The sequence below is a fragment of the Rhinopithecus bieti genome, unplaced genomic scaffold (genome assembly GCF_001698545.2).
Source record: "Rhinopithecus bieti isolate Rb0 unplaced genomic scaffold, ASM169854v2 scaffold_14454, whole genome shotgun sequence".
NCBI lineage: Eukaryota > Metazoa > Chordata > Mammalia > Primates > Cercopithecidae > Rhinopithecus > Rhinopithecus bieti.
Window position 1 is genome coordinate 2,327,055 of NW_016808228.1, and position 17,875 is coordinate 2,344,929.

The 17,875-nt window shown below is 37.8% G+C and overlaps 1 protein-coding gene across 1 annotated transcript in view; it reads right to left on the reverse strand.

Moving 5' to 3' along the window:
• Nucleotides 1-17,875, reverse strand: part of MYO5A (myosin VA) — a 228,597-nt gene that overhangs the window by 98,045 nt on the left and 112,677 nt on the right. Inside the window, 6 exon segments of the mRNA XM_017885963.1 lie at nt 3,380-3,461; nt 4,266-4,531; nt 12,514-12,620; nt 14,540-14,647; nt 15,303-15,384; nt 17,602-17,745. Coding sequence (XP_017741452.1) covers nt 3,380-3,461; nt 4,266-4,531; nt 12,514-12,620; nt 14,540-14,647; nt 15,303-15,384; nt 17,602-17,745 — 789 coding nt within the window.

Sequence of the window (17,875 nt, forward strand, 5' to 3'; positions counted from 1 at the left end):
AAAAAAAAAAAAAAAAAAAAAAGGGAGAATCTCAAAAGGGGGGAATGAGGAAAGAGAGAGACCCTCTCATATTGTTTTATATTATTTTATACTCAGTACCTGTTTTAAGAAAAAAACAAGGAAGTAAAACCAAAGACAGGCAGCCCGGTGCCAGGCCCAAAACCAGGCCTGGGCCTGCCTGGCCTAAACTCAGTAGTTACAAATCAACTCATGACTTAGAAACCGATGTTCTTGACATTGTATAGAACATTGTGAAACTCCCTGCCCCGTTCTGTTTCACTCTGACCACCGGTACATTCAGCCCCTGTCACGTACCCCCTGCTTGCTCAAATCAATCATGACCTTTTCACATGAAATCTTTAATGTTGTGAGCCCTTAAAAGGGACAGAAATTGTGCACTAGGGTAGCTCGGATTTTAAGGCAGCAGCTTGCTGATGCTTCCAGCTGAATAAAGCCCTTCCTTCTACAACTCGGTGTCTGAGAGGTTTTGTCTGTGGCTCATCCTGCTACAATAAGAAAACAAATTTCTTCTGTTCTTTTGATTAATGAGAAGGCAAATAGGGCACCATATGTCAGCAGGACACCCTGACTGATGGTACGAGTATCTTCCAAAACAATGTGCTCTGTTTTTAAAAATTTCATTAATTTATATGCAGTCTCAATATTGATGACAGAAACACTGCTCTAGACATTAAATAGAGCATTATTTCTCACACACATCTCCATGTCTAGTTTGGAAAAGCTCCTGGGGTCTTTAAAATTTTGGATGCTCAATTGTCAAAGAATACAGGCATGTAGTTCAATATGGCAAGAGATTCTTGGTCAATATAGTAATGCCTTCAAACACTAAGCATGCCAGTCACGGGGTTTCTCATGCTGACTGCCCCCAACTACATCCCCAGATCAGGTAACAGCCCTATGCAGTCAAGTTCTTTACACTGTGAGACCCCACATTCCTAGTCACAGCTGACTAAACCAGTGTGGGTACGTGAGGGCAGTCTCCTGCTACAGACCTCTGATGAAAAACTCAACAGTGTTAATCAGATTCTCTCTCTCAGGTATTTGAACTGGGAAACAAGAAAATAATCAGGCAATTAGTAGTGGGAGTTGAAGCTGAAAGAAGCCAAAATGAATGGGAGATAAGCAAGTTAAGAAGACGAGAAGAGCATTCCAACCACTGCTGGGTTCACAGGAAGTTTAAAGTGAGTGAGAAAGGAGAGAGCTTGAGGTGGAGAAGATGTATACAGACTAGAAGGAAAGAACCTACCATAGGATAGGAAGAGGGGGCAGAGCAGTTGTGCAGAGAGAATCAAAGATGCAGAATGTAAGGGGGTATGTGAAGAGAGAAGGAGAAACAGGTGGATAGAGACACAAAGCAGGAAAGAGGAGGAGACACAAGAGACCAAAACACACATGCAGACAGGAGACCCCTGAAAAACAGACAAACTAGCCAGTTCCTAAAGAGGCTGGCATTGCTTCCTGCCATTCCAGTCACTCTGTGTGGAAACATTCGGAAAGAGTGGAAGGCTGTGGCATTAACTAAGTATTAAGAAACTCAGAAACACCTTGAGAAACGGTAATGCTCAGTTTAGTTTCTGATAGGTTTTTATTAATTTTTTTATGCAGAGATGAAAATCATATTAGTAGTCATCTTATTATGGAAACAGTCATAGGCCTAAGGTTTTAAGATAACTTCTACGTTATGTCACTGTGGTAAGAAGCTTAATTTGCTAAACAAAGATGGTTCAAGTTTTTATCATAGTATATGGAATATGTAATCAAACAGTCTAAAAGGTTTTATAACGACAAGCAGCAACTCCTTGTCCCATCTCTCCCCAACCCCAGTCTCGCTCCCTGGAGGCAACCATTTTTAATTCCCTTAGCTATTTCTTCTGATATTTACCTACATATTTCTAAAGAATATGCTTATCAGCTACCTTCTGATTTATCACTATGAAACATCTACTGATTTCATTATGACACAAAAGAGGCTAAATTCACATACACCACCTCTGTCCTGCTCTTCCACTATTCTCCCTATATTACTATTTTTAGATCCTCTTTTGTTTTTTACCAAATTTGTAACTTGCAATGTCTTTAAACATCTGGTTTTTGTGCATCAACTACAAACCATACCACTTGACCTCGCTCTTTACAAGATGAGGATTTATTAAGGGTGTCTTTCCTGCCCTTCAGCTCTATCTTCTAATTCCTATGGGTGTCTCATTTTAACATCCTCTTTCATCAACACTAAGAATCACTCCCACTCTTGCACTTAGAACTATGCCTTGCACATGATGGACACTTTACATATTCCAACCCATTTAATCCATAAAACCACACACAGCAGGTACTATTATTTTTTTTTCTTTTTTTTTTTTTTTGAGACGGAGTCTCACTCTGCCGCCCAGGCTAGAGTGCAGTGGCCGGATCTCAGATCACTGCAAGCTCCGCCTCCCGGGTTTATGCCATTCTCCTGCCTCAGCCTCCCGAGTAGCTGGGACTACAGGCGCCGCCACCTCACCCGGCTAGTTTTTTGTATTTTTTTTTAGTAGAGACGGGGTTTCACCGTGTTAGCCAGGATGGTCTCGATCTCCTGACCTCGTGATCTGCCCGTCTCGGCCTCCCAAAGTGCTGGGATTACAGGCTTGAGCCACCGCGCCCGGCCCAGCAGGTACTATTATTATGTCCATTTTATAGATGAGGAAGTTAAGGCCCAGGGAGGTCAACTAACTTGCCCAAGACCTCCTGGATAACTGACACAGGGTAGGATTCCAACTCACACAGTTCACCTCTGGGCTCTGTGTCCTTCATTATTACAATCTGCTGACTCTGATTTTTAAGCATCTCTGAATCTCCCAACACCACGGTACTCCTCTAAGATATTTAATATTACTACTTCACAAGAGCCACTCAAAATATTCCCATTGCCATTGCCTCAGTGAATGTCCCAGACTGTTGAAAAGAGAATATGTAAAATTCTGCTTTTTAGTTCTGACATCTTGCTAATATAGCAAGTAAGCATTAAGACAGTCATAATTCCACATACAATTAACTTCAAAATAACAAACTGAAAGCTATCCCTGGGCTCAAAGCTTCATACTCCCAAGCAATTACCTAACACACTGCCTGCTTCTTTCAATCTATTTGTCCCAAATTTTCATTATTATCAGACAGCAATCCAAGGATAGCCTTGAATCCCACCTGGCCCATAAAACATTTTTCTAATGTTGTTGTACCATTCATTAATCATCAGTTCTAAATTCCATATAATAATTATAATTCACAACTTCATTTCAGGGATAAGCTTTTAAACAAAGACTAGGAATTCAAGAGAATAATTTATAGCAGAATATTATTTAAGGAAGAACATTCTTACCATATTGAATTGTTGCTGTAGTTTTTCATTTGCATAATTTATGCAAAACTGTTCAAAACTATTTATCTCAAATGTTTCAAATCTGTAACCACGAAGATAATATGGAAAGGGGAGAAAAGGAACAAAAGCTTTTAAAATATTCAAAATATACACATTAGGAAGAAAGAAATGGGACATTCCCCAACATTGTAAAATTTTCTTTCCATATCAGTGAAGATAAAGATTTTAAGTCAGTAACAAGAAATATGTACCCAGCAGATGAGCATCAGCCATGCAGCAGAGAGGCTTTTTTTGTTGTGTTTTGTTTTGTTTTAACGGCCCTAGCATGCAGAGGTGTTCAACACTATGAGTTTTGAGGGCTCATTCACCCCAAGTGGGGAACATCAGAATTATGATAAACCCATTGCTCTTGCCAATTTACTGACTCACAGTGTTACACACACATAGGAGAGAAATAGGAACAGAGATCCTACAGGTTCTTTTGAAAAAGAGAACCAGAGAATGAAAAATTAAGTATGAAACAAGCACAAATATGAGGGAAGGATTTTAACAGCTAAAGACAGGTACCCAAATAAGGCAAACTAGCAAATAACATTAGATTTTTAGAATTTCAGTGATAATTTACTACATGAGCATCTGAAAATCAATTAAGTCTATGCACCAGCTAAGTAAATTAGCTTCAGATTTGAAGCATTTTGTTTTGTTTTACTTAAATTTTAAGCACCATGCAATTGCATCACCATCATCAAGGTATTCTTCAATTGTCACAGGCAAAGTTTCCCTTCTCTTTACCAGTAGGAAACAGAATCAAATGCCCACTTAGACTTACTAGACAAGTTCTAGAAAGGAATGCTCTCTGGCAGACCAATTAGCCAAATATACTCACCCGTAAATGTCCAGCACACCAATAAAAGAGTGCTGTTTGACAGCAGAATGGAGAGCCTGATTGACATTATCTACAATCCAGTTAAAAAGCTTGGCATAGATGTGCTTGGCCAAAGCATCACGGGCATTTGTGGCCTGCAGCTTGGAGATGGGCTTGATGTACGTCTCTGTGGCAGTAGCCAGCTTCCGATGGCAGAGCCAGTGACACATCTCCTCATAGTCCACACCCATGAGGTCACAGAATATGCAGAGAGGTTCATGCTTGGGCTGCCAAAAGATAATGAGTTACTTCCTATGACCAGATAAATCAAATAAGAATCTCCTGGAAAATGTTAACAAAGAGTTAACAAATAAAATTCAGCAATTTCTTTGTTATAACAAACACCAAGATAACTCAAAGTTGATTAGTGATAATAAACACATTCATCCATTAAACTGACATCCAGGCAGCATTTTGCAATCTCTTCTGGGGCTCACTTCAAAAATTACCTCTTCCTTTAACTCTTCATAGTATTTGTATCTCTCTTAAAGTACCTTCATTCATTTGGTCAAAAAATCAGTCAGTTAGTCAACAATTATTTACTGAGTGCTACTATGCGCCAGAAGCAAAAACAAACATGGTCCCTGCCCTCCTAGAACTTATAGTCACTCGGGAAAAATGGATATTAATCAAGTGATTGCTCCCTAAAATGAAAAATGCCACAAAGACCAAGGACACTATGCTGAGTCCATGTGAGAGGAATATGCTCTGTTTAGGAAGCAGGAGACAGTTCCCTTGAGAAAAGGAAGGTGCTAACTGGGTGAAAGAGGGAGAAAAGGACTTTCCAAGCCAAGGAAACAGCTGGCAAAAATATTCTGTGGTAGGAACGAAATCACCTATAGGAAGGATTGAAGCTGAATGAGGGAGAAAATGTGAACTGAAGTCACAGAAACAGACAGAGGCTATACCCCAGCTGGTCTTTATCCTTAGAGCAATGGGAGACCACTGAAGGGTTGTAAGCAGGTAATTTGATAGTTATTTGTGTGACTTTTTAGATCAGAATGACTTCCATGACTTACATATCCCTGTACCCCCTAGAATATCTTCCATGAGCCTTGCATGAGTAGATGTTTGATAAATACTTGTCTATTTTAATCTATGTTAGTACATTATGTTTTTCAACATCTTAAATCACATGTATCAGTGGAATCTGACAACATTTCTGGGGAACAGGCAGGGTGAACATTGTCTCTGGTGGATAAATGAGGAAATAGGATCCAAGATAACAAATATAGCTTGTCAAAAATCAGCTGGCAATTGACGTCAGAGTTGGCCTTAGAACCTGGGTCTTCTGACACCCTCATCTCTAGACTCTTCACACTCAAGCACCCCTTCCTTCTTTCATCCCCCTTTTGCCCAAGTAATCACTTTAGATACAAACCAGCACCACTGCCTGGTCAACTCCCTTACATAAGCAGCCATATACATGTATGTATTTAGAGTCTGACATCATTTAAAAGTGGGCCAGGCGGGGCGCGCTGGCTCACGCCTGTAATCCCAGCACTTTGGGAGGCTAAGGCAGGAGGATCACCTGAGCTCAGGAGTTTGAGACCAGCCTGGCCAACATGGTAAAACCCTGTCTCTACTAAAAATACAAAAATTAGCTGCTTGTGCTGGCAGACACCTGTAATCCCAGCTACTGGGGAAGCTGAGGCAGGAGAACTGCTTGAACCTGGGAGGTGGAGGTTGCAGTGAGCTGAGACAGTGCCACTGCACTCCAGCCTGGGCAACAAAGTGAGACTCCATCTCAATTTTCTTAAAATTAAAAAAAAAAAAAAAGTGGATCAGCATTCTGTAAACATATTCTACTTGAATGTTGTTACCATATTGTTCTATTACATCAAGATGGTTAACTGTTTGGTTTAAATTCTCCACAGCTTTACTCATTTTTGGACTTCACCTATCAATAATTGAGAGAAGTCAATAATCTCCCATTCTGACAGCAAATTTGCCTCTTCTTGTGGTTTCTGTTGATTTTTGCTATATATCTTTTGAGGCTATGTCATTAAGTACATAGAAGTTTAGCACTATTACATATTCCTGGTGAATAAAATCTGTTCTCTTTAAAGATGGGATTTCATTCTGTTGCCCAGGCTAAAGTGTGGTGGTACAATCGTATCTCACTGTAGCCTCAAACTCCTGGGCTCAAGAGATCCTCCTGCCTCAGTCTCCTAGGATTACAGGCAGACACCATGCACAGTGAATAAAATCTTTATCATTGCAAAGTCACTCTATTTCCTTCTAGCACTGTTTTTGGCCTCAAAGTCTATTTTGTTCAATACCCGCACAGTGCTGCCAGTTTTGTCCTAGCTAGCATGTCTTTTCTAAACTTTTTTTTTCAAACTTTTTGTACCTCTATATTTTAGGAATGCTTCTTTTAAAAGTATATACCTGAAACTTTTTTTTTCTTTTTTCGACTTTTATTTGAGAATCGGGGGGTGCATGTGCAGGTCTGTGCACAAGTACATAATAAAGGAATATTGTGTGATGCTGAGGTTTGGAGTATGAATGAATCCATCACCTCAGTAGTGCACATAGCCGCCAATTGGTAGTTTTTTCAACCATTACGCTCTCTTGTATTCCCCCGTGTCTACTGTTCCCATTTATGACCATGTGCAACCAATGTTTAGCTCCCACTTGTAAGTGAGAACATGTATTTGGTTTTCTGTTTTTGCATTACTTAGGATAATGTTTTCCAGCTGCGTCCAGGTTGCTGCAAAGGGCATGATGTCATTCTCTTTTATGACTGGGTAGTATTCCATGGTTATATCTGAATTTTTTTAACCAGTCTAACAATCTAAGTCTTTTAGCTGCAGCATTTAGTCCATTTTTAATTATTTCTATCTTATTTTGTTATTTTGGTTGTCCTGCTTTTCAAAATTTCTTTTTCTCCCTCTTTCTTGCCATATTTTGATTTTTTTCAATCCATTTTCCTCTCCACTAGTTTGAAAGGTTTACTTTGTTACTATTCTGTTATATAATTAACATAATGTAACTAGGTAACACTAACTCAAAACACCCCTCCCAATTTATCCTCTGTTATCCAATACTTTAGTTCTACCTTTTGTGTGTGGGGTATGGTAGGGGGCTAGAGATTCATTTTATATTTTAAACTTTTTATCTAATTTTAGACTAACAGAAAAGTTGCAAGAATAGTACAAAAAATTCCCTTCACTCAGATTCCCTAAATATTAACATTTAACCACATTCCCTTTTATCACTCTCTCACTCTTTTACACACACACACATATATATATACACACACACATTACTTTTTCAGAACTTTTTGAGAGTAAATTTCAAACACAATGCCCCTTTTATCTAAATATTTCAGTGTGCATTTCCTAAAATACATGGACATTACCTTATGTAAGTACAGTATAATGAACAAAATGAGAAAATTAGCAATGATACAACCCTGTAATATAACCTGCAGATCTAAATCAGTCTTTGCCAGCTGGCCTAACAGTGTGCTCTACAAAAAATAATTAATTTTTATGGTCCAGGATTCAATCCAGGATCATGCATTGAATTTAGCTATCATGTCTCATTAGTCTCCTTTAACATGAACAGTTCTTCATTCTTCTTTGTCTTTTGTGACCTTGACTTTTTGAAGAGTCCCTCAATTTGTGTCTCTATGATATTACCTCATGATTAGATTTTGGCAGAAATACCAGAGAAGTGGTGTCGCACTCTTCTAAGTGTGTCATATCCAAAGCTATGTGATATTGATTGGTCCAAATATTGGTACTATCAATTGTGATCACTTGGTTAAGGTAATGTCTGCCAGGTTTCTTGACTGTAATGATAACTATCTTTCCCTTTGTAATTAATACATGTCTTGTGGGGAATTCTATCTTTTACCAGATCAATATACTATTATTATTTTAATTAATCAAATTTTACCTACATTTGCCCACATTTTACTAACTTCTTAGTTCATTTCTTCTTGTATCTTAGATCTTCTAACTGGGATCGCTTTCCTTCTGCCTAAACTATATCCTTTAATATTTAATATTTCCTCTAGTGAGGGCTCACTGGCAACAGCAGATTCTTATAAGCCTTTTTTTTTTTTTTTTTTTTTTGGAGACAGTCTCACTCTATCCTCCAGGCTGGAGTGCAGTGGCACAATCTCAGCTCACTGTAACCTCCGCCACCCAGGTTCAAGCAATTCTCATGACTCAGCCTCCCATGTAGCTGGGATTATTGGCATGCGCACGATGCCCAGCTAATTTTTGTATTTTAAGTAGAGAGAGGGTTTTGCCATGTTGGCCAGGCTAGTCTCAAACTCTTAGCCTCAGGTGATCCACCTGCCTCAGCCTCCCAAAGTACTAGGACTACAGGTGTGAGCTACCACACCTGGCCGCTCATAAGTTTTCAATTGTCTGAAAATGCTTCCAACTTTAATTCATTCTAGAAAGATATTTTAACCGGATATATAATTCTAAGTTAATAGTTTCCATTCTAAGAACACTGAAGATATTATTCCACTGTGTTCTGGCTTTTATAACTGCAGCTGGAAAGTGAGCTATCAGATTAACTGCTGTTTCTTCAAGGGCAATCTCTTAATCTCTCTGTTTGAAGTTTCCTCTGTCTTTGATATCATTATGATGTGCTTAGGAGTAGATTTCTTTTTATTTATCCTAACTGGGATTTTCTGTGGGTTAGTCATTTTCACAAGTTCTAAAACTTTTTAGTAATGATCTCTTGGAATATTATGTCTGCTTCATTCTCTCTCTTCTCTCCTTTATGAATTTTCATTAGATTAAAATTAGACATGATTACTCTATCCTTCTCTCTTAATTACTATTTCAAATGCTCTATCTTTGGGTCTTATCTTGCATTTTGGGCAATTTCTTCACATCTATCTTCTAGCTTATCAGTTTTCTCTTCAGTTGTGCCAAATCTGCTGTTAATTTATTTTGGCATTCTTAGCAGGTATGACTCTGCTATCTGTCATTTCTCCTAGCTCCTTCTATTTTGTTTCACTGGGGGACTTGTGATTTCTGATTGTGAGTCAATACTTCTTGTAACTTTTCTGATGGGACTCCACTGAGGCCTAGACTGAAGGTGGGTCCTCCAAAGTAGATTTGCAGTTGCTTCTGTCAGGTGCCTAGGCCACTACCGGCCCAGGATCAATTTAAGCTATATTTTCTTTACGTAGTTTTTTGAGACCTTCCAGGAACTATGAAATCAGTCTGGGAATGAATATGTGTGAGAGTCAGTTTGCTGTTATAAATTTTTAGGGAGCTAGTTTTCTGCCTCCACTTGGCACCAAAGTATGGGTCAGGTTAAGTTTTCTTTATACTCTTGGAGAGGGTGGTAGGCAAATTGATTAATAGCTCCCCACTTAGGGTCTCAGATTTAGGCAGGAGTCTTTGTGTTCCCCTGTTTATATGAGTCTTGTGCTTTGTCTTTGTCTTCTGTAGCTCACTTTGCTATGAAACCCAAAGCTCAAGGTCACTGGGTTCAGCAAATGCCTTTAAGGTGGAGCAGAACTATCAAATAAATATGTCTTACCAGTAACTTCTAAAGCTCATTTAAGGCCAGGCACAGTGGCTCATGCCTGTAATCCCAGCACTTTAGAAGGCCAAGGCAGGCAGATCACCTGAGGTCAGGAGTTTGAGATCAGCCTGGCCAACATGGTGAAACCCCATCTCTACTAAAAATACAAAAATTAGCTGGACGCTACTCGGGAGGCTGAGGCTGGAGAACAGCTTGAACCCAGGAGGTGGAGGTTGCGGTGAGCCGAGATCACATCACTGCACTCCAGACCAGGCGACAAAGAGAGACTCTGTCTCAAAAAGAAAAACAGGAAAAAAACAAAAAACAAAACAAAAACTCATTTAATCTCCACCTACCCCGAATAGTGAAACTGTAGTATTTATAGCTATCATCCAATCAACAAAGTTGACAAGCACTGGTTAGAAAGTAAAAATAACAGAATTACAAGAACTGGATGGAAGTAACTTCTGGACAAGTTCCATACATTGTAAGTACTATTCCTCCAAGATGATGTTAATAACTTCTAGACATCTCAAATAGGAAAATAGTAGACTCAAATTTTAGGTAAGACTCATAGTGAAGTGATATATGTGATATAACATTAGTCACGACTTTCTTGATTAGGAGAAGCTTGACATTTGGGGAAAGGTCACAAGGGTAAAGATGAAAGATGGTGATGCAGAAATCAATGAGTTCTTTTTAAAAAATCCAGTTCGTATGCCAACATTCAGAATAGGGTTATTCACAACAGCCAAAAGGCGAAACAACTCAAATATCCATCAATCAACCAATGGATAAACAAAATACAGTATCTCCATATAATGGACTATTATTCAGCCATATAAAAGAATAAGTATTGACACATGCTACAACATGGATGGATTTTGGAAGAAGCCAGTCACAAAAGACCATATATGATATGATTCCATCTATATGAAATGTCCAGAACAGGCAAATCAGCCAGAAAACAGATTTATGGTTGCTTAGGGCTAGGGAAATTGACACATAGGTAACAATAAGTAAAGGGTGCTGGGTTTCTTTTTGAGGTCATGGAAGTATTTTAAACCAACTATGGTGATGGTTGCACATATCTGTGAATATACTTAAAGCCACTTCATGGTACACTTTAAATGAGTATGATATGTGAATTATATCTCAACAAGGCTTTTAAAAAGACTAGCAATGTTTCATTAGAAGAAATCAGGGTTTAAATTAGAATTATCATTTTGCCTTTTACAAAACCACCATTAGAAAAAAAGAGGCTGGGACAGGGGAGGAGGAATCATGCATCTAAAATTAGGACCCATGGCTTAGGAAAATTACACCTCAAATATTCATAAAGAAAATCATGAGGATCAAGCTTTCTGTAAACCAAACTCTCTGCCCATCTAGCTCTTGGCCCTTGGACTAATAAATAAGTTACAGGGCTGGATGCGGTGGCTCATACCTCACACCTGTAATCCCAGCACTTTGGGAGGCCAAGGTGGGCAGATCATCTGAGGTCAGGAGTTCAAGACCAGCCTGGCCAACATGGCAAAACCCTCTCTCTACTAAAAATACAAAATTAGCTGGGCATGGTAGTGTGTACCTGTAGTCCCAACTACTCAGGAGGCTGAGGCAGGAGAATCGCCTGAACCCAGGAGGTAGAGGTTGCAGTGAGCTGCGATCGTATGCCTTTGCACTCCAGCCTGGGCAACAAGAGTGAAACTCCGTTTCAAAAAAAAAAAAAGTTACAGAAAAAGTTTTCTTTTCAAATCATAAAGTCACTTATTTTATATTATATCATGTCTCACACATCCAATATAGTATCAAAGTAGTATATCCAGAAAAGACAAGAAATAGATTCTTTTCTTACAGGAGTAGAGAATCTGTTTTTACACAAGTGGCTATAGATCCGGAGAAAAAAGGCAACTGAGTTGAATAAATGCCATTTAAATTAAGGCCTTAATTAAGAATACCAAAATGAATAGCATGGCTCTTTCTACAAGGACCTCAAATCCTAGTGGGTAAAGGCAAGCAAGAGAGACCTTTATAGAACAATGTGATTTGAGCTACAATAAAGGAAAGCAGAAGTGGGGAGTGTGTATCTAAGAAGACATGCTAGAGATCTGCCTGTGAGAAGTGAGTAAGAGCTGGCTAGGGAAGAAGAGCAATCTACGAACCCCAGGAGGGAGAATCTGAGCAAAGCCAGGAGAGACAGCCAGCCTGGCATGGAAACGGCTGGATGTGGAGTGTGCAAAGCAATGAGAAAGAAGCTCAACAGGAAGTCAGGGGTCAGTCACGAAGCCCTTTCATGTCATGTCATGTCATGCCAAGTAAGGTGTTGGGTCTGCTTCTGAAGGCAGTGGGGAGTCCTGAAACATTTCTGTAAGGGCATGATATGATCCCTTATAGCTTTAACTTCCATGAGTTTCTGATCTTGTGGGGCCACATCTGCATCACAGTCAGTAATCTCATCTATCCAACCCTCTCTCTTTCTCTCTCTATCTCTGTCACACACACCACAAAATCACTATGCACCAGGGATTAGAATCCATATTTCTTTATTCTCAGTTTGAGATTCTCCTTTGGTAATATATGTCTTTGATAATTATATTTCTGATAATATTGAGAGAGAGACTTAAAGTATATTGCTTCTTCAAACAATCTACAAATCTAAAACACAATTCAACTGCCATCCCACTAAAACTTATTCTGAACTTACAGGTATTGTGCAGCTGTCTGCATCTCGGGATGTAAATCCAACATTGCCTAAGTGAAGGATGCCAGCAAGTATTCGGAAAATTCCCATTTGATGAGATTCACTAATTCCTGAAACGAGAGTGAATGAACAAGTGATTAATTTCAGAATAGCAACTAAACAATTATAGCAGACAATTTTAAGCCTATTGTTAATTCCTGAATATTGCCAGATGTTGTGCATATTATAATGTGTCATAGCTAACAACACGTTCATCTTTGTTGACATTAACACATTAGGTAGTTTAGCATCATGGATGGATAACATGGCTGCTGACTGGCTGATTTGGCTTGAGACCTGGCTCTGGTACGGACCTATCATCTCAAATGGACAGGTAACTTCAGTATTCTATGCTTCCATTTTCTCATTTGAGATATGAAAATAATAGTGACTATTTCAAAGTATGTGAAAATTAAATGAGATAATGCACATAGCATACTTAATACACAATGTGACACACAGTAAGTGCTAAACAAATTATTGTCATCATTGTCACACACTGGGTTTAAAAGTAATAGTATTACCATTTCTATTTATCTCTGCTCCAAATACAGCCCAATAAAGCTGTTACTTCTTAAGGCTGTTTAAAAAGTAATTATTTAATTACTTCTTTAAACTACAGACCAAGTATTAAGTCAAAGAGACACCAAGATTGAAGCGTTTGGGCTGGTGCTATATCCCAGCCTGATGAGTATGGGTCCAAATACAGCATCAGAGCAGAACTTGAAGGATAAGGCAGGATGAGAAAGCTGGACAGCTTTCGGCTTTTATCAGATCTGGCTTCATTTTTAAATAACATAAGAATCTCACGAAAATTAGATATAATTGCATGCAAATAGAAGCAGTGAAATCATTTCCAAATATGTAATCTAAGAAAGGATAATTCTGTACTGACCCTATAATTATTATTATTTTTATTTATTTATTTATTTTTTTACCATCTCCTGCATTATGACTTTTTCTTTTTTGTTTTTTGACACACAGTCTCACTCTGTCACCCAGGCTGGAGTGCAGTGGTGTGATCTCAGCTCACTGAAACTTCTGTATGGCTTTTTCAAATTCACAATTTACTGTTTACAGATTTAGCCCGAGAAGAAATGCAGTGATTGTCAAACTTTTAATATGCATATGAATCACCAATAGATTTTGACAAAATGCAGATTGTTTCAGTAGGTCTGAGAAGGGATTCAGGATTCTGCATTTCTAGCAAGGCCCACAGTGGTCCTGGTCCACACTGTAATTAGCAGTGCTTTTAAATTACGTTAACTCACGTGAGGGTACTACTCAAAATGCCATCGTATGATTTTAGAGTTATTTATATTCTGAGGTTTTTTTTTCTTTAAGTTGTAGATGACAAGTTCTAAAGATTAATTTATTCACATGTAGGCCCAACATTTTTTAAATCCCAGAAACAAGATAGTGACATCTGAGCTGCTTCAGAAGTGTTGGAACAGAAAAAAAAAATGCTGGAATAAACTACATGTAATGTAATATTCTGTCATGATGCCAACTCAGCCACATTTCCCAGCCACAGAAAGACCCCCAAAACCAAACAAACAAACCAAAAGCTCCTACAAAATGCGAGCTTGTAGAGGAGCCCATTTCACTTAGCTTCAGGTTTCAGATTTTATAAAAATTTAAGCAAAGAATTACAAGTAGCCCTCCCCTGATGCCCCAAATATATATTTTGAACAGTTTTATTGAAGTCTAATTTGCATACTATAAAATTCACCCATTTTGAGTGTGCAATTCAATGTTTTAGTAAATTTACAAAGTTGCACAACCATTACCACAATCTAATTTTAGAACAGTTCTATCACTCCAAAAAGAAACCTCCTGCCCATTTGCTGTCTAAATGTGTTCTATGTGGAATATTAAATCTTTTAGCAATACTCGCCACTTAATATAAAGTCAAGCCAATATTCTAAACAAAGGTTGCTTGAGTAAAAAAGCTATTCCTCAGAAGAGCTCAAGAATAAAGTGACATTACCTAGCAAAGTGCAGGCCTGCCTGGTGTGTGCCATCTCCTTTGCATCATCCACTCCTTCAATCACAGGACTGCCTCCTTGTTGCGTGTAATTAAAGTCATCTGCATTTCCTGTAACGAAGAAAATAAAAGTTTTCTGGTTTATGAAAAGCCTTGACTTCTACCTTTATGTCCACTCTGAATCAGAGGTGGCAATGGCACAGTTGAGTGTACAAGGTCTGGAGTTTGACTGCCTGTGTTTTCAATTGTATTTTAATAAAAAACTAAAAATTAAATAAAATTTAATTAAATAGGGGTAAAATATTATAGTTTATTTATGTTAATTGCGTAAAAATAAATAGTCCTTTCCTAAAGGTTATTCCAACCTACACACTAGAAATAATTTCCTCAAATTCCTTTACTCCCCTCATAAAGAAACCCTACTGGCCTCTAACAAATCAACTCCTTTAAATTTTCTTTTCTTTTAATCAAGGCAAATATCAAACATATATAAAAGTAGAGAGACTAATATAATGAGCCCGTAGGTACTCATTACTCATCTTAAACAGCCATCTAAAATCACCTCCAGGCCAATACTGTTCCATTTATACAGCTACTTACTCCTTCTCTACCCCATGGGTTATTTTGAAGCCAACTGCTGACTTTTTATCATATTATCCATAAGTATTTCAGCATGAGATAAGCTCCTTTTTAACAAGTATATTTAGGAACTTGGAAATTAACAGAAAACAATACCAGAACAATAAATTTAATGCCATATTCATACCTAATCGTAGCATTTTAAATTCAGGTAACTTTGCTGAGGCACAAAGCTGATAGAAGATATGATAGTTTCTCTCCTCTTCTGCCTTTGAAATAAGAAGAGTTTTCAATTACAGCATTTTAATCTAAAATTCAGAAAATTCTATCATAAAATCAGAAAGTTCTATCATAAAATAAGATTTTAATATTTAATTATCTCGGTTAAATAAATTATACTTTCCAATATTTCCTAATACTTATTTCTGATTATTATTTCTTCTGATTTATAGCCTATATGCATATATATGAATATGTGTGTGTTGGTCAAATTCAACATAAAATATCGGATAGTAAGTAATGCTTTCTGAACTAGTGAACAGCTTGATGTATGTCCACAATCATAAGATAATCAGTGCTTTTGGGGGGAAACTAAAACCATTTTTTTTTTTTTAATACTCAATACTATTTTCTAATGGTACCTCTTAGATTCACAGACTTCCAAATGCTTTGAAAAAAGAATAATCCCATTCTTGCCATATTGTAAACTGGACCATCTACTGTGTTGTATATAAGAAAGCCACAAATGTACATCTTCCATATCATTTTAGTTTATACATTTTAAATCAATAACTTTTATAAAATAGAAAATAAATCACATATAAATTCTAAGATAATTTTTCAGTATTTCCTGAGACTCTTTTCCACATATACATCTAAAAAATACAGTTGCAATAATATTGTTCATACACCTAATAGTTTATCACTATATCCTTGATTTTTACTGTATACTCAGTTGGCTAATGAATCTTATTAATAAGGCCAGGGTCGGGTTTGATGCCCACAGGGGGCTGATGTCTGGAAAAGAAAACCTATTATAGGGACAGAAGCCACTGAACAAATTACCAATATACTAATGACCACAAGCATGATTAAACAAGAGATCAGGTGGTTCAGCACACAGAAACTACAAAAGCCTGTGAGTCTGCAGAAATGCTTAGGTCCTCTTTGTACATAAAGGACCATACAAGTATGCCTCTTCTGATTGTGTGATTCATTTTGACAAGCCAAACATCCTTGACATTCTATATCTCTGGAGACTGGGAAACTGCTAGAAATGGTTCAGTGTCTCTAAACAAGACAATAAGGATTGGGCCTTACCATTTTATATTAAGCACTACTGGCCTTTGGTCTCACACTGACCAAGGACCATCTTTCCTCCCCGCTTACTCACTTACCTATCAATCAAACCTCTACTATTTGAACTCTAACATCTGAATCTTCTCTTAGATCTACCTCTGTTTCACCCATTCTTTCTTCTGGTTATCAAAGTAGACACTTTTCCAAAAAACCTACACAAATGGCCATCAGTGTAGTAACACTGTACTGTATGTACCTATATATTAAATATAATACTTCATTTGTATTGCCTTACTATACAAATCAAGTATTATATTTTAGGTGGTGACAAATCAGGCACAGCCCCAAAGTCAAAGCCAGAGCAACTTCAGACTGCTCAAATTATCAGACACTTTCAAACCTATGACAGACCTGGGCTATGGAAATTGTGGATGCTGTTACATGGCAGTGTCAGGGGCATTTGAACCTCAATGCAGTGGGCATGCAGTTGAGGTTAATGAAACCTAAATCTCACAGCATGAGGCAAGCAGTAGGTCTACAGAAGCCCTATACTCAGAGTATGTGATAAATCCATACCTATAGATATATAAATGTATGCCTGTTAGTGATGTAAATATATAGTATCTCCCACTTTCCAATCAAAAGGGATCAAGAGCTTACATGTGAATGTAAACCCTAGACAGATGCATCAACTGTTTTTTTGATAGTAGTTCACAATTGGGTTGTGAAGATTTTTTTTAACCCTCACTATTCTATCTAAACAATAATAAATTCTAAGAGAGGAGAAGAAGGAAGGAAAGAGGACAAGATAATTTTTTTTCCTGAGCCAAGTTCAAACTGTAACTTATTGAAAGCATGGAACAATACCTTCCCTATCATTTGGAAATATGAGAGACAAGACTAAACTAATAGCACCTGTTCTCAACTTCAACTAAGCTTTCCTGCAAGCACCTGTAGGGAAAAGTCAAACCTAAAAGTGACTAGCCCCAAAGACTATTAGCGTTTAAGTGGTACTCCCCTGCCTCTAACAGGCACCATTTTCCATGCTTCAGTCCAAGTGTGGTTGGAGGTAATATTGTCATAATATGCTCAAAACTGTCTAGAAATAAAATGCATACCAGCAAGCATGGACTCAACAATTATACAGCAATCTAACACAAGTACATTTGTGTATATGGCTGGCTTACCTGGAATACCACTCTGGATTTCTCTAAAAGATAAGTTCTCATATTGGCACCAATGATTCGATATCTCTTATCAAAACCAATCTCAATATACTTCCCAAAACGACTGCTATTATCATTCCTGGTTGTTTTAGCGTTTCCAATTGACTAAAAAGCAAGGGAGAAAATAAGATTTTAGACGTGTAATTAACAACATGACATTTACAGAATCTGCTCAGTGAGAGAAAAGATGGAGTAGAACACTGGTCCTTAAAACTGATTTTTTTTTTTTTTTTTT